Source organism: Mustelus asterias, chromosome 14 (genome assembly GCF_964213995.1).
Source record: "Mustelus asterias chromosome 14, sMusAst1.hap1.1, whole genome shotgun sequence".
NCBI lineage: Eukaryota > Metazoa > Chordata > Chondrichthyes > Carcharhiniformes > Triakidae > Mustelus > Mustelus asterias.
In genome coordinates, this window is record NC_135814.1 from 104496313 (window position 1) to 104521183 (window position 24871).

Genomic DNA, 24871 nt, shown 5'->3' on the forward strand with positions numbered 1-24871 from the left:
ACAGGGGCACCCAGGTCCCTCTGCACAGCAGCATGCTGCAATTTTTTACCATTTAAATAAGAGTCCATTTTGCTGTCTTTTCTACCAAAATGGATTATCTCATATTTACCAACATTGTATTCCATCTGCCAGACCCTTGCCCACTCACTTAGACTGTCTATATCCCTTAATAAAAGCACATTGCTGCGGATGCTGGAATCTGAAGCCAAAAGAGAAAATGCTGGAAAATCTTAGCAGGTCTGGGGGGCATCTGTAAGGAGAGAAAAGAGCTGACGTTTCGAGTACAGATGACCCTTTGGAAAGGGTTTGCTCTGTCACTCATCTGAGTGTCATCTGTGAACTTTGACACACTACACTTGGTCCCCAACTCCAAATCATCTTTGTAAATTGTAAACAATTGCGGTCCCAACACTGATCCCTGAGGCACACCACTAGCCACTGATTGCCAACCAGAAAAACACCCATTTACCCCCACTCTTTGCTTTCTGTTAGTTAACCAATCCTCTATCCATGCTAATACATTACCCGTAACACTGTGCACCTTTATCTTATGCAGCAACCTTTTGTGCGGCTCCTTGTCGAATGCCTTCTGGAAATCCAGATACACCTATCCACGGGTTCCTCGTTGACCACCGCGCTTGTAACGTCCTCAAAGAATTCCAGTAAATTAGTTAAATATGACTTGCCCTTCATGAACCCATGCTGCGTCTTCCCAATGGGACAATTTCTATCCGGATGTCTTGCAATATCTTCCTTGATAGATTCAATCTTCCCGTTAGCTAAAAGTTGAGACTGGGTGGGAAATGGCCAATAATTAGCCACGTAAGGGCCTTAATTGGGGCAAGGCAAGGGCGGGCTTCCTATTTGAGGCCTTCCCTGCCCCAGCTTGAATCGCTGCATGGTCGGGGCTGGTGGGAACTCTGGGAAATTCAACCCCTTCAATTTCATACTCCCTCTTGACTAAAAACCCACCGGTGGGGGAGTGTAAAATTCTGGCTTTTACGATCCCTGCTGATGTTGGTACTGGACAAGTCAGATGCCAGACTGAAACCTGGCTGGATAGATCCTAACTTTGTTTTTTTGAAACTGTGAAGGAAAGTTATTGAACCAATTCACAGAAATCTGATGAACTTTTAGCACAAAAACAAGACATTTATTAAACAAGAAAACATGAACTATATTACAGCAGACAAAAAGGTTGCAAAGATCTCAATACAAACATGAGAAAATGATTGAAGTGTTCGCCATTCCTTCACCCCAGCTACATCTTTGCAGACACACACAAATTTGGAGAGATGAAGCAATTTACCACATTTGTCTTGAACTATAATGTGCAGAACATGTTAACCAACTGGTGAACTATGGTCAGACGCACCACCCTCCAATTTACTTGACAGATGTGACCAAAGCAGATTCAATGGATTTCTCAACAACCCACCCAGATGTTTCCACACCGTGAGCCACCAACTGGTCTTAATGAGTCTCTGTCTTTCTCGCAAGTGTTTCCAATATTCACATTTGAAGATCTCTTTGAATTCTCTTCAAATGTCACTCCTCCTTGAATGGCTTCAGCAAGGATCCACCTCCAGTGTTTCGCCCTTGTCTTCTGAGTTTCCTTTCCCCTGGATCTCCTAGTACACTCAAGCTTCACCTTCCAAGTACACTTTAAGATTGGCTGTGCCAAGCAGAACATTATTAGTTCAGATGTCCGCAGTAAGGAGTAACCAACCTTTGGCTGCCTTCTTAGATCATTAGGGTTTCTCTCAAGCCCACTTCACTTCAACTTAATTATTCGCAGCTCTCTCTAACTCTGAGTCTATTTCTTTACTCCTTTCTCTCAACTTTACTTAAAAGGACCTGTTTCTGATCTCTGTCCTTGTCCCTTGCTTGGGATTCCCCCTGGGACTTTTCTTCTGGTCCTTGTCTTTGGTTTGGGACCTTCTCCCTGTCCCCTTCCTGCTCCCTGGGACACCTTCCTCCAGAATGGTGCTGCGGTTCAGATCACATGACCTGCTGTTTTGTGCCATTTCACTTCATCGCTCCCTTTCCCTCTGCACAGGCGTGCAGGGCTTGTTGCCAGCTCATAAACGTGAAGAGACACCAACTGTGCAAGTGCACATGGCTGGTTCCCGGCCTGAGGAACAGAATAAATGCTAACTGCGCATGAGTGGCCCTTTCCCAGCTGGTGAATGGCCCAAACTGTGTAAAAAAAAAAAAGACACGAACTACACATGTGACGGTTTCTGCATGTGCAGAGGTCCCTCAGCCCCGATATTTGACTGCCAATTTAAAAGTAAGTATTCACGCTTCGTCACAACACACCACATTAGTTCATCTTGTTAATTGGCAGAATAGATTGATTTAAGAAGGGACCAGCTTAGGTAATGTGAAAGCAAAAAAGTGCAGTTCCTGAACACACACAACATTTGTCCAGACATTCATTTCACATGGACCTCAGTACAGCTGCTAATGTTTCCGTTGGTGAACACCAAAATAATGGACGTATCCTTTTTATTATTACTGCAACATTAGGAACAACTCACTATCTTTAAACAAACACCCTTTGTCTGAAGAAAGCTAAGAATATTCTAACAATTGCTACTATTAAGGCCATTGATTTGTAGTTTTCATGTATTGATAAAAAAATGCCAAAACAATAATGAAAACGGGAACTGTAATAAACTGAAATGTGCCTTGTTTATTGCTGTGCTGCAATTATTGACACTTTGCAATCACTCCTGTTTCCCCTCAATATACTTAGTCTCTTAAAAGCAGTTTTTAACCATGCCCATTCAAAGGAAACCCGATAGGCAATTAAAATGGCCACAGTGACTTTCCACAGCAATCGTTAGACTGATTCCTGGAATGAGGGCACTGTCGAATAAGGAGAGATTGAGTAGATTAACCCTTTATTTCCCCCGAGTTTAGAAAAATTGAGGAGTGATCTCGTTGAACCATTTAAACTCGTAAGGGGCTTGACAGGGTTAATTCTCCCCTGGCCGAGTAGTATCAAATTAAGGGTCGCAGGTTCAGAATTCGGGGTCAGCCATTTGGGACCGAGATAAGGAGGGTTTTCTTTTCATTCGTGGGTTTGTGAATGTTTGGAATTCTCTACCTCAGAATCAAATGTATTTAAGAGATTCATTGGTTTTTATATGCCAAGGGAATGGAGGAATGCGGGTGTTGAGGTAGAAGATGAACTGTGATCTTATTAAATGGAGTAGGCTTGAAGGACCACATGACCTATTCCTGAAAATATTTCATACATTCTTATATCCCAATTATCATGCTGCCTTCCAGTGGGTTGGAATTTTAAGCTGCTGCTTTGAACAGGCCAGAGGAGATGTACCAGAAGGTTGTAGAGTCCATCTTTGTGCATATTGGGTTCCAGTTACATTATTAGTGCCCAACTGCAATTTTAACTCCAGGCCAGCAGGGGGCTTCCCCATCAGGCTAACCTGTTCGCAAAAGAAGTCTGAACCAGAGGAGGCGAGGTCATTTCTTTTTGTTCCTTTTGGACCAGGAGTATGAGTGCTCTTCTGGAACCACAAGGAAGTCTTGGGTTTCCGTCACCTTGACTACAGTGCGCTCTCGAGTGGTAGTCTTAACTGGAAGAATGTCTGCAAGTCTTCTACTTTTTATTTTTTTATATGTTTATTGAAGATTTTCGTAAGTTTTACACAGCAAACAAACACAGATGCAGATCCAAAATATCACCTCGCAGTGCTGCCCCAGCAACTGATGCTGTGATCGTAGCAATATGTTTTTAAACCTACAATATTTACAATGACAGACAGATACATGGGGTGGCATGGTGGCACAGTGGTTAGCACTGCTGCCTCACAGCGCCAGGGATCAGGGTTCGATTCCCGGCTTGGGTCACCGTCTGTGCAGAGTCTGTACATTCTCCCTGTGTCTGCGTGGGTTTCCTCCGGGTGCTCCGGTTTCTTCCCACGGTCCAAAGATGTGCAGGTTAGGTGAATTGGCCATGCTAAATTCTCCTTCAGTGTACCTGAACAGGTGTTGGAGGGTGGCGACGAGGGGATTTTCACAGTAACTTCATTGCAGTGTTAATGTAAGCCTATTTATGACTAATAAATAAACTGTATATGACCACACAGTAGAGAGATTGGACGGTATTGTTTGTTTGAACAAAACTTTTAACCAAAAATTATCTCCAAAGCAATTGGTAAGTAGAAACATTACCATTGGGCCTAGAGTGATTAAACGGATATTTTTACTTGTGTTTTTTCTAGGCTACAGCAGTGGAACTGCATGGCAGTGAAGACCACGGTATGTGTAGCTAAAACATGTTCAGTAATGTGATAATCTGACTTATTTCTCCTTTGTGTTGTTAGTGGTGTGCCCCAGGAACATGTAACGGGGCCGTTGTTTTTGATTATATTTATAAATGACATTGGTGAGAAATAGAGAACTACATAATCGCAGTTTTCTGATGACGCTAAGTTAACTGGCCCAGTAAAATAGTCTAGATGGGATCAGAAAGTTGCAAAGAGATTGCTGGACTAAATGGCTGGACAACACTCACTGCTGGAGTTTGCTATGGACAAGCATGAGTATATTGGAATATTTTCAAAAAGGCAAGAAAAGAGGAACTGTGGACGAACAAAGTGACTTGCGGGCTCAAGTACATAAATTACTAATAGTTAGTGTAAATGTACAAAATCAAATTAAAAAGGCTAATGAAACATTGGCCTGTATTTAAAGTGGGCCACAGCCCGAAGACATGGAAGTTCTGCTACAGTTGTATAAAACTCTGGTTTGACCTCATGTGTGCAGTAACTGGAATTAATTCTGGGCACTGCACCTCAGGAAAATGCGTTGTCCTTGTGGGTGGGGGGGGGGGGGGGGGGGGGGTGGGGGGGGGTTTGCAGACACACAGTGGTATCTGAGCTCAAAGGGTTAAATTAAGAAAGTGGTTGCAAAGACTAGGTTTGAATTCTCTTGAATATAGAAGTTTAAGGGATGATCTTTGAGATGTTTTAAGATGAGCAAAGGAATTAGCAAGTTAGGGAGAAACTATTTCCCCTGTGGAGGAATCCATTCCAATGGGGCATAATCTTAAAATTAGAGTGAGGTCGTTTCTTCACACACAAATTAATGGAAATCTGGAACGCTCCTCCAATGGGCTGTGGTTGGTTGTTCAGTAAAAGCTTCAAGACAGAGTTTGTTGTTGTGGCAAGGGTTATGGAGACAGAACAGTTAGATGGCAATATGCTAGAGATTGAGTAACATCGGAACAGAAGGAGGCTATTCAGTTAGATCATGTCTGATCTCTATGTTCTGCGTTGATCGGCCATAATCTAACTGAATGGCCTCCTCCTGTTCCATGTTACTCAACCCTTAGTTGTGCAATGCTCGGCGCAATATATGGTGCACATAATCACTCATTTCAGTAACATTGATGAATACAGCGACACTGGGGTGTCACGGTGGTGCAGTGGTTAGTACTGCTGCCTCACAGGGCCAGGGATCCGGGTTCGATTCCTAGCTTGGGTCACTGTCTGTATGGAGTCTGCACGTTCTCCCCGTGTCTGCGTGGGTTTCCTCTGGGTGCTCTGGTTTCCTCCTGCAGTCCGAAAGACGTGTGGGTTAGGTGGATTGGCCATGCTAAATTCTGCCTCAGTGTAACCGAACAGGCGTTGGAGTGTGGCGATTAGGGAATTTTCACAGTAACTTCATTGCAGTGTTAATGTAAGCCTACTTGTGACACTAATAAATTAAAAAAATAGCTGATTGTTAACAATGACATTTAAACTCTTGAATGTATTGTTGGGGAAAACCCCTGCAGGTTCCATTTGCATTAATTGTGGATTGTAACTTGACCGTCTATTTTTGCCAGCCCTGCAGCTTAAATATTTTTGAGTTGAAATTCGATGTACTGAAGACCATTGTTTATTCTATGGTTGTGACTGGTTTCCACCACCAAAGCAACGTACTAACTCCCCTGGATAAGGCCAGAGAGCAACTGTGCAGTTGAACTGTTAAACATCTGTTCCTTAGTAGTGTTTGCCAGTTTTTATTTTTGGTCACAAGTGGGTTGCTTTAGAGATGTGTGAAAATACATTTCACATCTAAGTCTCAGGGTTTAGCTAGTAGGCCATAGGGATTTTCTACAACATAAAGAAAAACTGCCAATACTTTTCTGCATCTGTTTTTATATAAAAATGGTAATTACTCCATGTTAAATACATGCATTATTCCTAGTCTCCAGGGTTGGTAGCAAGATGATTTTTGATTTGATTTATTGTCACATGTATTAGTATACAATGAAAAGTATTGTTTCTTGTGCGCTATACAGACAAAGCATACCATTCATAGAGAAGGAAAGGAGAGAGTGCAGAATGTAGTGTTACAGTCATAGCTAGGGTGTAGAGAAAGATCAACTTAATGAAAGGTAGGTCCATTTAAAAGTCTGATGGCAGCAGGGAAGAAGCTGTTCTTGAGTCGGTTGTTACCTCAGACTTCTGTATCTTTTTCCTGACGGAAGAAGGTGGAAGAGTGAATGTCCGGGGTGCGTGGGGCCCTTAATTATGCTGGCTGCTTTTCCGAGGCAGCGAGAAGTGTAGACAGAATCAATAGATGGGAGGCTGGTTTGCATGATGGATACATACATGCATGCATGTGTGTATGTATGTATGTTTGAATATTGGTGTTTACCACGCCTTCCCTGTGTGGGAAATTGTCCAGTTTCCACTGGATCATGTTGGTCCATAGACAGTATTGTGGGGCAGTCACAAAATTGTTCCTGGATTTTCTCCTAGGTTTCAGAAAGAAAATAATTCTTTATTCACCCTCCACGATATGTTTATTGCACCTGTCTGTTCTTTTTTCATTATTTTCAATTGAGTAGAACACATCTATATGTACCAGACAGAAGTGAAGTTGAATGTACTGCTTGAAAGGAAAATTTTACTTGTTTAAATTGAAACTTGTTCTTGTAAGATCCAAAAAAATAGGAGGAAGGAGTCGGGCTATACGGCACATCGAGCTTGCTCTGCCATTCAATGGCTGATCTGATCGTGGCCTTAACTCCATTTTCCTGGCTGTCCACATAAGCCTCGTCTCCCTCAAAAATGTGCCTACTTCGGCTTTGAACATGTTGAGTGACGCAACCTCCACTGTTCTCTGTGGAAGAGAATGCCTAGGGTTAGCACCCCTCTGAGAGAAGAAATTCCTCCTCATCTCTGTCTCAAAGAAAGTGATTGTTACATCTATCGCTTTCTAATAGTCCTCCTGACTTACCGTGTTTATGTTTTGAAGCCACTGGTCAGAGCTGCCTGGCATCATGGTGTTTGGTTTAGAATATTCATGACATACTGGGAGTGAGAGGAAAAGAGGCAATGCTTCAGAGAAGATCGAGTTCCAAACTTCCTGTGGCCAGCAGTTTTAAGGGAATTTGTTTTTGATCTTTCATCTCTAGCTCCTGGCTTTGATATCAAAACCATCAGTCACCAATAGGCAGTAGCTACCTACATCTTCAGCAAAATTACTTTGTCCAATTTCATTCTGGTTTCCAGTGTGTATGAATCTACAACAGAAAATAACCCATAAGTTAAAAGACTCGCAAGAGTCAACTATGGAACAAATAAATATTGCAGTATGGAGTGATTTCCTTAGCTAGAAACTTTGCATGACACCCCATGCTGCACCCGAGTCATTTTTTTTTGTCTGATTACAGTCCTGTAAAGCCCATTGGATGTGCGCGTATAGGGGAGAGACAGGAACGTAGAGGCCACAATCAAATCAGTCATGATCTAATCAAATGGCGGAGCAGGCTTGAGGGGCCTACTCCTCCTAATTCATATGTTCGTATATGTATTACAGGTGCTAAATAAATATAATTTTTACATCAAACTGTGATGTGGGTTATGGCTATAAAAAGTCCCTCTTATCTACCTCTAGTATTTACATTAAACTCGGAAAACAATCCTAAAAACAGGAGAAGAATTTTACATGCGATGCGAATTTTATTCTGTAAGAACACACACAAATCTATTTTTGTCGCAGGTGTGCTTGTCAGGAAGATTTTAGAAACAAAGAAGGATTATGAATCGTCAAAGTCTGCAACAAAACCCAAAGACCAGGTAAGGAAAATTTACAGGAACCATCATTTTTATATGATACTTACGCCAGCCATTTAGGTACATCACTTTCAACCATGTTATGATTAAGCAGCACAAGTTTTCTGTGATTGCTTAGGTGGAAAATAGACTCCAGTCTTTTCATCTTCTCATCTTGAGATTCAGGTTTTGAAGTTAAATATATCATGTCATATGTATGGTTTAATCAATCTATTTTTTTAATAACACATTAATTATAATTTTCCAACTTCTGGAAGCACCATACAGTTTGTTTTACACCCAAAGTGCTTTGTTTGCAGCACCAAAATAGTTGCCAATACAAGGAGCCATTCTTCCTGGACAGTGCTAACTTTTGAGGAAACTACAGCACAGACTAAAACATTTGATGAAAGTAATCATAAAAGCCAGTGTACCTGCTTCTACATAGTACACAGTTACTTAGTAATATTCTCTGAGAATATAGAAACTCTTTAAATTGGAGTAAAAAACAGAATATTGTGGGTTAAGCCTTCCTTCCATGTAGCCTTTTTTTACAGTAAGAAGTTTAACAACACCAGGTTAAAGTCCAACAGGTTTATTTGTTAAAGTCCAACAGGTTTATTTGGTAGCAAAAGCCACACAAGCTTTCGGAGCTCTTAGCTCCTTCTTCAGGTGAGTGGGAATTCTGTTCACAAACAGAATTGTGAACAGAATTCCCACTCACCTGAAGAAGGGGCTAAGAGCTCCGAAAGCTTGTGTGGCTTTTGCTACCAAATAAACCTGTTGGACTTTAACCTGGTGTTGTTAAACTTCTTACTGTGTTTACCCCAGTCCAACGCCGGCATCTCCACATCATGACTACCATCGCCTTTTTTTACCACAGAGCCACAGATAACAGGTAAATAAAAATCGAAGTCAGATTGTGGTTTTGCGAGCTGAATGTTCATAAAGTCACTCAACTATGAAAGATCCAGAAGTAGATGTGGTCATGTGACACGTATTTGGAGTTACGCTGTAATAAAAAAACTGTAGATTAGTAAGCTCTAATATGAAAGTTAGTCCATCTCCTTTTTCACCAACCATTTCAAACATACTTATGGACAGATCAAACAAACGGCACTTCAATCAACTATTCTTTCACCTAAACTCTTGCTTCAATATATCGACAGCACTTTTGTCATATGGCAACATGATAGGAAAGAATTTCAGGAAAAGCAGCCAGCATAATTAAGGACCCCATGCACCCCGGACATTCTCTCTTCCACCTTCTTCCGTCGGGAAAAAGATACAAAAGTCTGAGATCACGTACCAACCAACTCCAGAACAACTTCTTTCATCAGACTTTTGAATGGACCTACCTTATATTATGATGTTCTTTCACTGCACCCTAGCTGTGACCTGTAACACTGCATTCTGCACTTTCTCCTTTCCTTCTCTATGAACAGTTTGCTTTGTATCGCGCGCAAGAAACAATACCTTTTACTGTATGTTAATACATGTGACAATAATAAATCAAATCAAAATAACACCTGAACAATCAACATTTGTGTATTAAATTTACTATGGAGACAGAACTATAACTTTCCATAACGTTTGATGTTCTCATCACAAAGTCTCACAGCAACACATCAAGATATTAAGTCTACCATAAATCCACTCATACCGACAGTTATCTGAACTGCTGATCTTTACCTCCACCTTCCAAATGGTGTCCAACACCATCATTAGGAAAGCTTACTCCATCGATGACAGGAAACATTTACAACAAGAAACTTGCCATATTAAGTTTACACTTCAACTCAATGGTTTCCCTTCACATAGGGTAGCACACCCGCCTGATGCTCACTCCATAACAACTACTTCCTCTAAGACAAGAGTCACTCTCCTGTACATTTGCTCCATCTTTCACAGACTACAACACATACTCAAGTCAGTGAACATGGGAGTCTGACACAGGTGCACCATAGGAAGCATCCTTTCCAGATGTATCACAGCTTGGTATGGCTCCTGCTCTGACCAAGACCGCAAGAAACAAAGGATTGTGAACGTAGCCCAGTCCATTACACAAACCAGCCTCCCATCCGTTGACTCCGTCTACATTTCCCGTCAGCATAATCAAGGACCCCACACATCCAGACCTACTCTCTTCCACCTTCTTCCGTCGGGAAAAAGATTCAAACGTCTGAGGTCACGTACTAACCGACTCAAGAACAACTTCTTCCCTGCTGCCATCAGACTTTTGAATGGACCTACCTTGGATCTTTCTCTACACCCTAGCTATGACTGTAACACTACATTCTGCACTCTTCTTCTCTATGAACGGTATGCTTTATCTGTATAGTGCGCAAGAAACAATACTTCTCACTGTTCCCAATACATGTGACAATAATAAACCAAATCATCAGTGAAGCTTATCTCCGTCCTTCATATCCACAAAGACAAGAAACCATCTCTCAATAAGCCAGAAATTTAAGTCTGAAGTCACATAACAACCGACTCAAGAACAGCTTCTTCTCTGCTACTGTCAGACTTTTGAATTGACTTATCTCACATTAAATTGATCTTTCTCTACGTCCTAGCTATGACTGTAACACTACTTTCTGCACTCTCTCCTTTCCTTCCCTATGTATGGTATGCTTTGTCTGTATAGCACGCAAGAAATGATACTTTTCTCTGTATACTAATACATGTGACAATAATAAATCAATCAAAAATCAAGGAATTTACAGCATACCATGCAATTGCGGGCCCAGCTACACTGAGGAAACCGGCTGCAACCTACACACTAGTCTCCCGGACTAACAAGCCTGATTCAAACACAGTGAATGGGACAAGTCAGCTATTGTCAAGCACACTCAATAAGTATCACATCCAGTGGTCCAGACTGTCGGTTCGGATTTCCAGCTAGTCAACAATCACTGGAGTGACGTGAGGACATGGGCTGTGGACAGAGGAAATGGAGTACTTTGTCTCCTACGCTTTTAGATGCTCGAGCTACTAAGTCTTAAGTCAATGGATCAATTCAAGATTTATCTCATCCATCACACACTGGCATTATCAGGTAAGTACAGTAAGAAGTCTCACACACTTCTTACTGTGCTTACCCCAGTCCAACGCCGGCATCTTCACATCATTATTAGGTAAGCCATGGAGATCTACCAACAGCACGCCATCCCCCAAGACAGCAGCCTTATCAGTGACATCTGGCTACTCTTACTCAGCGAACACGTTACTGGCCATTCTGCAAGGCTGACATGTACTACCCATTTCAAAACAACAGCCTGACCAATCAACAGTGAGATTATTCCCATCTTCTACTACAAAACTACCTCCCTCGCCTGTCCCAGTCATTCCTCCAGATGACAGGCAGAGTATGCTGCCCAGAACATTGAGACCCACCAGGTTTACAACATTCTTAAGATAACAACTGCCCTTCTCAGAACAGATTTTACAAGGTGTAACTATAAAATTATATTACTCAATGTTACTGCTTTCATGATGAAGACCTTTAAATAACTTTCAGTCCATTTTTGTTAACAAATGTATTGGCTTTTTGCATGCGCACATTTTTTGTTACTAATGTTCTGTAATGTGCTCTTTGTAGTAGCCTAGCTTATCTTAATAGAGAAATTCATCTTATGGGCAGCAGGTCGGAATTCTTGCGAGCCAACAAAAAGAAGATATCGATCTATTTTGAACAAATGACTTTTGTGCTTAAGTCTCTGGTAATGTGCTCTGTACCACAAATCTGATCCAAATCTCTCTGCATTCTGAGATAACCAGAATTGTGTTTGTGTAAGGAAGGTAAGCCATGCAGGAAGCGATGGTCCTCTGAGATTGTACTGTCAAGTTCTCTCTCATGTATTGTGTGAGCGCAGAACACTCAGATGCCTAGAAGTTTCCAAATACACTCCTTCATCCTTTCGATGACTGAGGGAGTTAATGCAACATCTATTTACTGTACTAGTTGTCAATATTTTAGAGCAGATATTCACAGTAATATGTTTGTTCTGATTATTTAAAATACCGTAAAGGAGCCTTTGAAGTTTAAAGTTTATTAGTGTCATAAATAAACTTGCATTAACACTGCAATGAAGTTATTGTGAAAATCCCCTAGTCGCCACACTCCGGCGCCTGTTCGGATACACTGAGGGAGAATTTAGCTTGGCCAATTCACCTAACCAGCACGTCTTTGGACTGTGGGAGGAAACCGGAGCACCCGGAGGAAACCCACACAGACATGAGGAGAATGTGCAAACTCCACACAGTGACCCAAGCTGGAAATCGAACCTGGGTCCCTGGTGCTGTGAGGCAGCAGTGCTAACCACTGTGCCACTGTGCCGCCTGCATAGTGGCACAGTTCTTGACATAAATGGCACTACATAAGTGACAGCATTGTAGCTACAATGATAGTTTTGACCCTGTCAGTGTAGATCAGAATGCTGTATTTTGAAGAGGCTGGAGTTAATGTTGTATATTGTAAATGTTCCTAGTTTTTCACATTTACCCAGTGGAATTTTGTAATGCATAGAATATCCTCTAGATGATGCTCTTGTTAATCAAGGGAATGAAATTCAAAACTAAACCAGAAGATTTTTAAGGAACCAAAAAAGGACAATTCAGATGTGTTAAGATAATTTGAAATGATATTTTTATATCGTACATATTTTAAAAATAAAATTGCTTGTTTAAGGGCTACAGTTGGAAAGTTGGAAGCAGAGTTCTGTAATTCTTCTTCCACCATAACTATGTAATGGTGGTGTAAATGACAACTAACTGAGGTAATTTCCCCCCAGAACTGTTCCACATCTAAAACAAAACCAAGGAAAGTAACACTATTATTTTTGTTGCGTTTGTACTTAACTCTAAGTTACCCTCTGAAAGTTAAGATCAAATATTGTGTTATCTTGCAACCCAAAAATCTGGGTTGTGACACTGAACTCAAAGCTGAATTTCAGTGGATAAAGGCACAAGAGCATCAGGCGATGGCAGCCTCCTGTTTCATAAGACAGTGGTTTGTGGTGTGGTAGTCAATTTTTGAGTTAAGAATCGTCTAATGTGGCTCAGTTATCACAATCATTGAATCCTACAGTGCAGAAGGAGGCCATTCGGCCCATCGAGTCTGCACCGACCACAATCCCACCCAGACCCTATCTCCATAACCCCATGCATTAACACTAGCTAGTCCCCTTGGCAATTTAGGGGGGCAATTTAGCATGGTGAATCCACCTAACCCGCACATCTTTGGAGCCACTATGACATGGCAATCTCTGCTGCATTTGATGCAGAGGAAGGTAGTGGCCGTGCAGGTGCACAATAGTGGTCGGTACAGACTAGATGGGCTGAATGGCCTCCTCCTGTACTGTAGTGATTCTATGAATTCACAAGCCTCTGTTTTCTCTGAGGCCTCTTCTCGGTCAGCTGAGTTTTTTGTTTCTGTAATGACCCCAGTGAGGCCCATGAGGTGGGCCTCTTCTCCCTGATTGAGGTAATGATTGCCCTATCAATGGGCTCACCTGTGTATATATAATGAGGAGTGTCAGGTCTACCCTCACTCTGGATTCTGACTTCATACCCGAAGCACTCTGAGGAGAAGTTTGTAGATAAAGGGAATCTGGTCAAGGGACGCCAGTCTCTGAGGAGTTATTTCAGTACCAATAGCCTTCGGAGGTAACATCTGTTAGTGACTGTCTCCCAGTTGTCAGTGTCAAGCCTGCCATCTTCATATCTTGTGAGCAGGTGTCTTTGTAGCGGATGTATGGGCACCCAGGAGTATGTTCCATTTAGTTTCTGATCTGTGTGGGAGAATGGCAAAAAGCGCCTTTTCCGTTAAGTTGAGGCACTGCTGGGTTTCATCTTGATTTGCAGTACGGCTGACGTATGAGGAGAACTTTTCTGCTTTGAATGAAAAGCCTTCAAGGGTCCCATTCTAACACTGGTGCACACTAAATAGTGATCTGTATCAGTGATGGTAACATCAGGCCACCGAGGACTGTATAAAGTAATTGAAGTATTCTGCAAGGCATATTTGGGTATAGTTCCAAGATATGGCTCAGGTTTTCATGGTTTCTTTGCATGCTGTTCTTGGTACTGATGATGATACTTAACTAACAATATTAAAGCATTGTGATCCTGCTAATATATGTGGACATATAAATGACCTTTGCCAGATTTGGAACACTTGAAGCAGACCAGGTGGCTTGACCTGCTGGTATTCACCCTGGGGTGCTTAAATAAATGGGTCTTTGTGATGTGGCCCACTGCCTCATATAGTTAATTACTCCCGAGATTTGGAATTGTTCCCAGGAAATATAGATTGGCCTATTTGGTGCTTATAGTTAAAATGGGAAATAACTCAACTAGGAAATTACAGCTCATTAGTTTAACATCAAGGCAAGTTACTTGAAGGGATTACTAGAGATGTGTTATATGAACATCTTAATTAGCCATAGTTCACAAGGAACCATAGCCATCTCTCTCCGTTAGAGAAAGAATTGGTAATGTCTAGCTTGAGGGGCACCACTCCACAAGTATTGAGCAAGGGGAGGAAGCAGGGCTTCATGAACTACCACAGCCAATAGGCAGGGATTATTAAAGTTTATTTATTAGTGTCACAAGTAGGCTTACTTTAACACTGCAATGAAGTTACTGTGAAAATCCCCTAGTTGCCATACTCTGGTGTCTGTTCGGATACACTGAGGGAGAATTTAGCATGGCCAATGCACCTAACCAGCACGTCTTTTGGACTGTAGGAGGAAACCGGAGCACCCGGAGGAAACCCACGTAGAGAGGATGTGCAGACTCTGCACAGACAGTGATCCGAGCTGGGAATCGAACCCGGATCCCTGGCACTCTGAGGCAGTCGTGCTAACCACTGTGCCACCGTGCCGTGAGATTAGGGAACCTTGGAACAGATTCTAGCGAAGAAAAACCACTTGATTGAATCTTTTTAAAAGGGTGGAGAAATTGGTTCATATTGTGATTCAGAACTTTCAAAAGTCTTTTATTAAAAGTGCTAAACAAGAAATTGCTAAAGAAGGTTATATCTTCCGGAATTGATGGAAATACGCTATGCTAGTTAAAGAGTTGGCTGCTTTTGCAAAAAAGGTGGCAATTAATGCTGTGCAGGAATAGATGTTGGGGCAATTACTCCTGCAGAACATCAGGAGAGGGTGATGAGGTCATTGGAGAAAACATTGCAGATGATGATATGTGCGGGTGTGAGGACTTTAAACAAAGTAACTAGTTGCAGACAGAGTGGTCACTGAATACTCCTGGGTCTGGTAGATATCTTTTAACATTGAGAAAGGTAGCATGAAGCATTTTTGAGGGGGGGAGGGGGAGGTGGCAGCACCAATCATAAATAAGGGCTTGGTCTGGCCATATGTAGAAAAGTGTCCATTTGTTGCCCTCACACAATGGACTTGTTTTTTATAGATAGCGTTCGGTACTTTATTTCTAATCAAAAAAGCCAATTCAAATTAAGTCCAGTCGTGGTCCCCACATGAGGGACAAATTAGATCCAAGCTGACAAGACTTTGCATCCCACTTTGGGCTCGATCAAACAAGATCTAAGCTGAGGCATTGCACCCCCTCCTGGGCTTGGTCTAATGCTTCATCTTGCCCGAAAGGCTGAAATGGCTTTTAAAAATTGCATCAAGTAACGCCTCAGTTTAACCTCATTGGCCACCCTGATCCTTTACTCTAGCCATGATCGCAGGCGTCAGCACACCCTAGTGCAATGGGCTCGCCTCGTCCCCTGCCCGATCATGGCTTCACCCCTGCAACAAACTGCTCAATTGATACCAAATTTAAAGGCTCATCGTTATCAAGGCAGCTTTGAGAGCTGGAATTTGTTATGTTGGAAAAGTTTGGACTTCAAGGTGATATAATTGCTGTCCTTAAGCTAGGAAGGAATTAGATATAATCTGTGTGAATAGGTGCCCTGATCCAGATACATAGCAAGACTTTGGTCATCAACACAAGTATTTTTTCAGATGTTTGTCAGCCTCTGAAGTATGTGTGCTGAATGTAGGTTTTTCTAAATATATTCAAAACAATCTTTTCTTGCAGTTGAGTCTGTCTATATGTGCCCTGTTTGTGAACCCAACTCTTCACTCACCTGATGAAGGCAGCGCTCCGAAAGCTCGTGATACCAAATAAATCTGTTGGACTTTAACCTGGTGTTGTGAGACTTCTTACTGTATTCAAAAAAGATCTGTAAGAGTTCCTCAGTGCAAGACAATCTTGCTGGGTTGACAGGGATGAGTCCCTTGGAACTTGATTGCTTTTGAGGTGAATTTCTCTAGAATTTTCGTTGTGTAATTTTGTCCAACCCGAGTGATTGGAAAGTAAGAGGGAAATGGGGTGAGATGGCCTATCTTTTTTATACTTTGTACGCCCTTTTTTAACATTAGAGGTGGTGAATTAGTTATAGAGTCAGAGAGGTTTACAGCATGAAAACAGGCCCTTCGGCCCAACTTGTCCATGCCTCCCTTTTTTTTAAACTCCTAAACTAGTCCCAATTGCCTGCATTTGGCCCATAGCCCTCTATACCCATCTTGGCCATGTAACTGTCTAAACGCTTTTTAAAAGACAAAATTGTACCCGCCTCTACTACTATCTCTGGCAGCTTGTTCCAGACACTCACCATCCTCTGAAAAAATTGCCCCTCTGGACCTTTTTGTATCTCTCCCCTCTCACCTTAAACCTATGCCCTCTGGTTTTAGACTCCCCTACCTTTGGGAAAAGATATTGACTATCTAGCTGATCTGTGCCCCTCATTATTTTATAGACTTTCATAGTTATTCCTCCCTCTCAAAAACTGACTCTACTGATTGCTTCATTGGCATTTACTAAATTCAAAACAGGGCGAGGGTGCTGAGTTAATGCAGGGTGTGAAAGACTCTGAGACTCGCTGAGTTAATTGGTGTGATCATTGATGGTTTCGTGCCCTCCTTCCCACTTGCAGTTGCTTTCTTGCCCTACCTCCTGCCCCAAATAGTTTACCGGTGCTCATTGTTTTTATAACTTAATTTTTAATTTGTTTGTAATGGTGAGAAATTAATCACAGTGTGAATATGCAATAATGTTTTTCCTATTTAATTTTATACAACTTGAACATTTGCCTAAATTGAGTTGACTCTATTCATCTGTGCTCTGGGTTAACTGTCCAGCATTGACAGCTGTGAGCCAAGCAAGCACGAGAGGTTAAACAAGGAAACATTTACAAGTGCACTGGTCAGGGGTGAGACGGTTCTGCTTTAAATAAATGTAAAAAGAAGTTTAGCAGATCAGTGGCTGGAACCAACTGGTCCTCATTAAGGTCATTACACACTCCGAGAGTTTAGTGTATTTTTTGGAGATTTTTTTGTGTAGTCAGCTGAAGGCAGTTGTAATTGTTTCCTTCCTGATCAGAAAGGGTTTGATGTTAAATGCAATTGAATAAAATTAGTCTGCTACAATATACTGGCACCATGGGCCTTTCACTAAACAAAACAAACCCAAATCTCTCTGTAGTTCTCAATTCTGCTTGAAATTTGTCTTATTTCAATTCAGTTTCTCATTTGGTTGCAAATGGGGAGAAATGTATATAGACATTTTTGACAATGTTTTGTTAAAACTAACCTGGACTCGCATGTACAGTCCTGGAGTTAGACAGTAATATACTAGATGTTGACAGCAGTAAACTTGAAGTATGGATTACTTAGGCGAGGTTTCCCTTCTTCAAAAAAAGGAGAAATGCTTGCTATTAATTTATTACCTGCTAATGAAAACTGGTGAGTGAAGTTTTAAAATGCAGTTTTGTTAACAGTAGTGGTAAAATAGCAATTCGCAATGCACCTATAATGCTACTCTAGCAAATAATGAGCCCCTTAACTAGTCTAAATGTCAAAGCTCATTAATCAAGATGTGAAGTATGCAATTTTGGTAGGAAAATGGCTTACCGCAGAGACTAGCTTATTTACTGACCAAACCTTGTACATCCTGATGAGCTGTGCTTTGGATGAATGCAAGTAGATTTTTGATGAAAGTTGGCCTCTAAAATTGTAATGTCAATGAAAGGGTCGTTATAGTGTTAATTACTGGGAGCACCTAGTTGGAGGTCAGAAGAATTTGCAGCTTAAAGGAGAGAGAGAGAGGTTAGCCAGACTTGGGATGGAAGGGAAAGGTAATATAATCCGTTATACCGGATATACCGTTCAGAAAGAATTAAACTTAAAAGAACTATATCAAGAATAAAAAATCTAAATTTATTATTGCAGTGTGTTCAATACATTAAAATAACATTTTGCAACGGGGCGAGGATCTCATTGGAGTGTCAGCCTGGAATGGCTGTGGTAAGGGTGGCACGGTGGCACAGTGGTTGGCACTGCCTCACAGCGCCAGGGATCCAGGTGACTGTCTGTGTGGAATCTCCATGTTCTCCCTGTGTCTGCATGGGTTTCCTCCGGGTGCTCCAGTTTCCTCCCACAGTCTGAAAGACGTACTCGCTATGTGCATTGGCCGTGCTAAATTCTCCCTCAGTGTATCTGAACAGGCGCCAGAATGTAGCGACTAGGAGGTTTTCACTGTAACTTCATTGTGGTGTCAATGTAAGCCTACTTGTGACACTGATAAATAAAATATTAAAACTCCAAAAATGCAAAATCATTATCATAAATGAGTTATTTATTTTAATGTTAAATGTGCAACAGATTAGAATTCTAGAAACAATGCAAGTTTACAGTATTATTTTGAATAAATTTTATTTGTTCGGATGTGCTACAGTGAAGTGCAGTTGGTAATAGTCAAGTGTGGTGCAACAACAAGGGTGAGCTCACTGGGATTGGTCATATCGTGGGTGCCTAGGTGACCAGGCACTAATGTATGCGAGGCACTTGATAACATTCCAGCTATTTGATAGCTGCTCTTTGTTTGCAGATGCTGCAGGCACAGCATTTGAACCACATTACTGCCTCAAATGCTTACTTTTGGTGCTCTGTCGTCTTCTGAAGCAGACTGGCACAGTGAGCCTGCTCAGTGGTGGTTCTTTCAAGAACCCATTGTGTATACTATGTAAAAGGTAAGGTAAAGTCACCAGAGCCCCACATGACCACAGGCTGTGACTGACGGTGATAATCTAGGATCTAGGACCACACCTTAGGCGAGGGCCAAGGTTGAGTTACCTCAGCCGGTATGGGAATTGAACCTGCGCTGTTGGCATTGCTCTGCATCACTAACCAGCTGTCTAGCCAACTGAGCTAAACTGGCATCTTGGGTTCATGTCACACTACATGTAACCCCCACCATTTGGCCTGGGCTTGCAAAATCTTGTGAACTGTCAGGGCTTGAGACAATTCACACCTCTTTAACCTGTGATTATCCCGCTCTCCACTCGCACTGTCTGTACCTGTAAAGACTTGATTACCTGTAAATACTCGCCATTATCTTGCAATTGTGCCTTTGTCTATATATGCTGTGTTTGTGAACCCAACTCTCCACTCACCTGATGAAGGAGCAGCACTCTGAAAGCTCGTGATACCAAATAAACCTGTTGGACTTTAACCTGGTGCTGTGAGACTTCTTAGTTTGTACACAGCAAGACTCCACAAAAACTAATGTGATAAGTAGCCAGTTGATCTGTTTTCAATGGGGATAAGTGTTGTCTGTGACACTTGGAGAACTCTCCTGCACTTCCTGAATAGAGTCCATGGGATTTTGTATTTCAATCTGAACAGCCATATGGGGCCTTGGTTTGAAACCTCTGATGGATGAAACCTCTTGCAACGTAGCACTTGCAGTGAAGTGAGAGTAGGCAGCATCTGCATTTGCCTTATGAAAGGATATCATCTATATAAGTAGTATTTGGAGCTGACAGGCAAGGATAATACATTCTGTTTCCAGAACACGGTGACATGCAATATAGGTTCATACTGAACTTGTAGATTGAGCATAATCCAGTTTTCCACCCTGAAATATATCTTTAAAAATCAGGATTACCGTTAAATTTAAATTAGTATTAAATTTGAAAACAGCAAAAACAGGGTGAAAGCACAGCCACTCTGCTATATGCAAAAGAGTCATAGAGTAAAGTGAGGTGAAATGTACATGACATCATGCAGTCAGGCAATGGTGAGCATGGTGGGAAGGTTTTTGTACCATCATCTCATGATTTAACTATTTAGGACCAATTGCAAATGGTCATCCCGCAGGTGAAACAAAAGATACAACATGATTTCTTTGTGCCCAAAAGAGAGAATGCTGGAAAATTTCAGCAGGTCTGGTAGCATCTGTAAGCAACATTACACTGGATGACAAAGGGTTCTAAGCTAACTGCATTACCAGTAACATTTGTTGGTGTTTTGTTAAGATCTTTTGAAGTACCGTAGATTCTGGCATGTAAATCAACCCGACATAAACACAATCCCTGTTTGGGACAACAAAGTGCATGTTTAGATCGACTGACTCCCCATTTTTTCTCTCCTTACAGATGCTGCCAGACCTGCTGAGATTTTCCAACATTTTCTCTTTTGGTTTCAGATTCCAGCGTCCGCAGTAATTTGCTTTCATGATTTCTGTGAGATTGTCAAATGTCAAGGGAGGGGTTGGGATGGAGATAGGTCACCCACCAAACTATATGTACACTGCATGTGGAAGCACAGTAGGTGATGGTTATAACCAATTTCTTTCTAACTACATATCATGGACGGCAATCAGTTTAACAAATATTCAGACCACTTCCAACTCAATTTGTGCGCTTTCGCAGGCTTTCTCATCTGCTTTCAGGTAACTAGTAGATACCACCCAGCTAATTTCCAAAGTTTAACTCTGAACGATCATGAAAGTTGTAATCAAATTGTGTGCTGAGTATTTTGTGAAATAAACTCAGAAGTCGCAAATTTGAAGAAAGTTATTTTCTCTTGTAACTAATCAGATTTTGCACACAATTGCAGAGTGACCTTTGGTGTGACTCAAACACTTGTATATTATCATAAGCTACATTTTCAGTGTAGCTTTCAGCTTGTAGACTAAAGCATTTTCACCAACAATGTCTTAATATGGCAATTTTATGTGTAAAATTGCACTTGATGAAGGCTCCTTGAAGACCAAATAAACATCATTATAATTTGTAGCTGGTGAGTGAATATGCCACAGTTTAGAGGGCCTCCTTAACCCTTTATGTGCTCTATTTCTTCACCAAAGCAACAAGTGCTACTTCTTAAATGGGAGACCTCTTATTCTGAAACTCTAGTTCTAGATTTCTTCACCAGGGGAAACATTTCATCAGCATCTACCCTGTCACGCCACCTTGGAATCTTCTGTGTTTTAGGAAGATCACCTCTCGTTCAATAAGTATAGGCCCAACCTGCTCAACCTTTCTTCATGAGACAACCCCTTCATCCCAGGAACCAGCCTGGTGAACTTTCTCTGAGCTCCTTCCAATGTATATCCCTACTTAAATAAGGAACCTAAAACAATGCACAGTATTCTAGGTGCGGTCTGACCAATGTTCTGTACCGTAAAATTTCCCTTTTATATCCCATCCTCCTTTCAATAAAGACCAACATTCCATTGCCTTCCTAATTACTTGTTGCACTTGCATGTTAACCTTTTGAGATTCATGTACCAGGGCACTCAAATCTCTCTGTATGCAGTCTCTCTCCTTTTAAATAATATTCCGCTTTTCTGTTTTTCCTGCTGAAGTGAATAACCTCTCATTTTCCCACATTATACTCCATCTGCCAATTTTTTGCCCATTCACTTAACCTATCTATGTTCCTTTACAGGCTCTGTGTGCTCCTCATAATTTGCTTTTCCTCCTATCTTTGTATTTGGCAGCAAATTTGGCTATAATAAACTCAGTTCCTTCATCGATTAATATAGATTGGAAATATTTGAGATCCCAGCTCTGATTCCAAATCTCCAAGAGATCAGTGTTTACTTTAGCTTCTCAATTCCTTTTTATATGCCTTTAGAAGCTCCTTTGGTCTGTTCTAATTTCTTCCTCTTTATTCTTTTTGATTGCCCTTTGCTGCTTGTTTAAATTTTCTCAATCTTCTGGTCTTCTGCTAAACTTCACAGTATAGTACGTCTGGTTTTTCAATTTTATACAGTCCTCAACTTCCTTAGTTGGCAACAGATGGCTCATTCTTCTCATGGAAGCTTTCTTTCTCTATGGAATATATCTTTGGCAGTTATGCAATATTTCCTTAAATAACTTCACTGCTTATCTACTGTCTTAACTTTGAACCTATTTTCCCAGTCTACTGTAGCCAGCTCTGCCTTCATACCTTTACAATTGCCCTTAATTAAGGATTAAGACGGTAGCTTCTGGTCCACTATTCTCGCCCTCAAACTGAATGTGTAATTCAGCATGTTATGATCAATCTTGTCGAGAGAATCAAAGAACAAAGAAAATTACAGGACAAAAACAGGCCCTTTGGCCCTCCAAGCCTGCACTGACCATGCTGCCTGACTGAACTAAAACCCCCTACCCTTCCGGGGACCATATCCCTCCATTCCCATCCTATTCATGTATTTGTCTGGATGTCCCTTAAAACTCACTATCGTATCTGCTTCCACTACCTCCCCCGGCAGTGAGTTCCAGGCACCCACCATCCTCTGTGTGAAGAAAAACTTGTCTCGTACATCCTTTACTATGATATCATTGATTAATTCTGTCTTGTTGCACATTACAGATCTAAAATAGTCTGTTACCTGGTTTATTCCGTAACACATCTTTCTAAAAAATGGTCCCAAATACACTCGATGGCCTCATCATTAAGGTTCCCATGCCAATTTGATTTGAAGATTAAAATTGCCATGGAGTGTCTATAAACTACTCCCAGTGAATCACACTGTTGGCCATCAGCACCTACATGGTATAGCTGCAACACACTACCTTCCCCCTTATCTCTATTGTATTTCATCTACCTAATTAAAGTTTTGAAATATCATTCAATGATTTTTTTTGTAGCAATATTAAATAGTTTAATAGGTTAATCTATAAATTTAATGCAGTACTTATATATAAAGTGTTTTATTTCCCCGGTCCTGGTTTAGACCACTGCCCTAGATTAAAGAAAAAAAGTAATGCTCACCATCCATTCACCTACCTGCTCACCTGCTTAATGTCTCTAGACCTCAGCTCTCTGGTCTTGCTGTCTCTTGCTCCCTCTCTCGGTCAACTGTTGTTTTGGAAAAGGCCGCAATAGCACTTATTCCTTCACTGGACTGAATTCCTCACTCACTAAACTCCTGAATTAGATACTCTGTAGAATCTGTACTTTGTCGAATGTATTTCCATGCTGCTAACTCTACCTAGCTAGCTTTTACTTTAGTACATCAAAATTTGGAGTTTCAGCAGCTGTCCTTTTCTGCATAACATGTTATTCCAAGTTTCCAACTTGCATTCGATGGCCATGTGTTTGCATCAATTTGCAATGGTACATAATTTAGTTGCCATCTATCTCATTTGCAAGGGTGCTTTATTTCTTTATTTTCAATGGACATCAAGTGATTGATGCAAGAAAATACATTAAAAAGGTGAAGGATATCAATCCTGAAATGCTGTAAGCATTTCCCTTCTTGGGACCAGGTGTGGCCAACATGTCATTCCAGTTCAGGTACATTACAGGCTGCGTACAGACAAAAGTCTCGTTTTTCTGGCTGATTTCCAGCTTTTGAAGAGTTCCTTCTTTGCAAAAATATGATGTTACTAGCTCTGAAACAAACCTGTCTGGAATTCCAATTGTGGGTCTCTGGTGAAAAGTGTAATGAGAGCAACTGAACTGACTACTTGTGGAACCCATGTAGCTATCAGAAAAAACAGATATTAACAAATCAAGAACAACCTATCAATCACTTGTGGAAAGCAAATATCATGCTCAGTGGCAAGCAACTAATATTCATAGCAAAGTACAATAATAATCCAGAGACCCAGGGTAATGCTCCGAGGATCAGGGTTCAAATACTACCATTGCAGATGGTGAAACTTGAATTCAGTGAAAATCTGGAATTAATCTAATAATGACCATGAAACCATTATCGATTGCCATAAAATCTCAAATAGTTCACTTATGACCTTTAGGGAAGGAAATCTGCCTTCCTTACCTGATCTGGCCTACGTGTGTCCCCACAGCAATGTGGTTGACTCTTAAATGGCCCTTTAAGATGGCTGAGCAGAACACTGGGCGACGCCCATGTCCACTAAACGAATAAAAAAATACATGTATATTGTTTGGCACCTTCACAGCATTCATCTATAATGCAAAGAATTTTCAGGACTATGCAATTTTTAAGGTTATATTTTTTTCTCTGGCTAACATATCCAGTAGTTTGCATCACCAAGTGCTAGAATTAAGCGTTGTGCTTTCATAGAATCCCTACATTGCAGAAGGAGGCCATTCGGCCCATCGAGTCTGCACCGACTCTGACAGAGCATCTTACCCAGGCCCACCCACCTGCCCTATCCCCATAATCCTGTCATTTACCCCACTAATGCCCCTAACCTGAACATCTTGGGACATTAAGGGCCAATCCACCTAACCTGCACATATTTGGACTGTGGGAGGAAACCGGAGCACCCGGAGGAAACCCACGCAGACACGAGGAGAACATGCAAACTCCTCACAGTAACCCAAGGTTGGAATCGAACCGGGGTCCCTGGTGCTGTGAGGCAGCAGTGCTAACCACTGTGTCGGTGGTACTTAATCAGAATAGTTGACCGAAGGACATTGAGAGAGAAGTTTTGGAAGTAGGAAAAATCTAGAACTTCTAATTAGATTGCAAAAGCTCCTCGTGAA

At 41.4% G+C, this 24871-nt stretch overlaps 1 protein-coding gene across 2 annotated transcripts in view; it reads left to right on the top strand.

Moving 5' to 3' along the window:
• Window positions 1-24871, top strand: part of traf3ip1 (TNF receptor-associated factor 3 interacting protein 1) — a 94523-nt gene that overhangs the window by 55159 nt on the left and 14493 nt on the right. For both annotated transcript variants that reach the window (XM_078229088.1, XM_078229087.1), the window contains 2 exons: window positions 4257-4293; window positions 8032-8108. In XM_078229088.1, the coding sequence (XP_078085214.1) occupies window positions 4257-4293; window positions 8032-8108 (114 nt within the window). The remainder of the gene's footprint in view (window positions 1-4256; window positions 4294-8031; window positions 8109-24871) is intronic.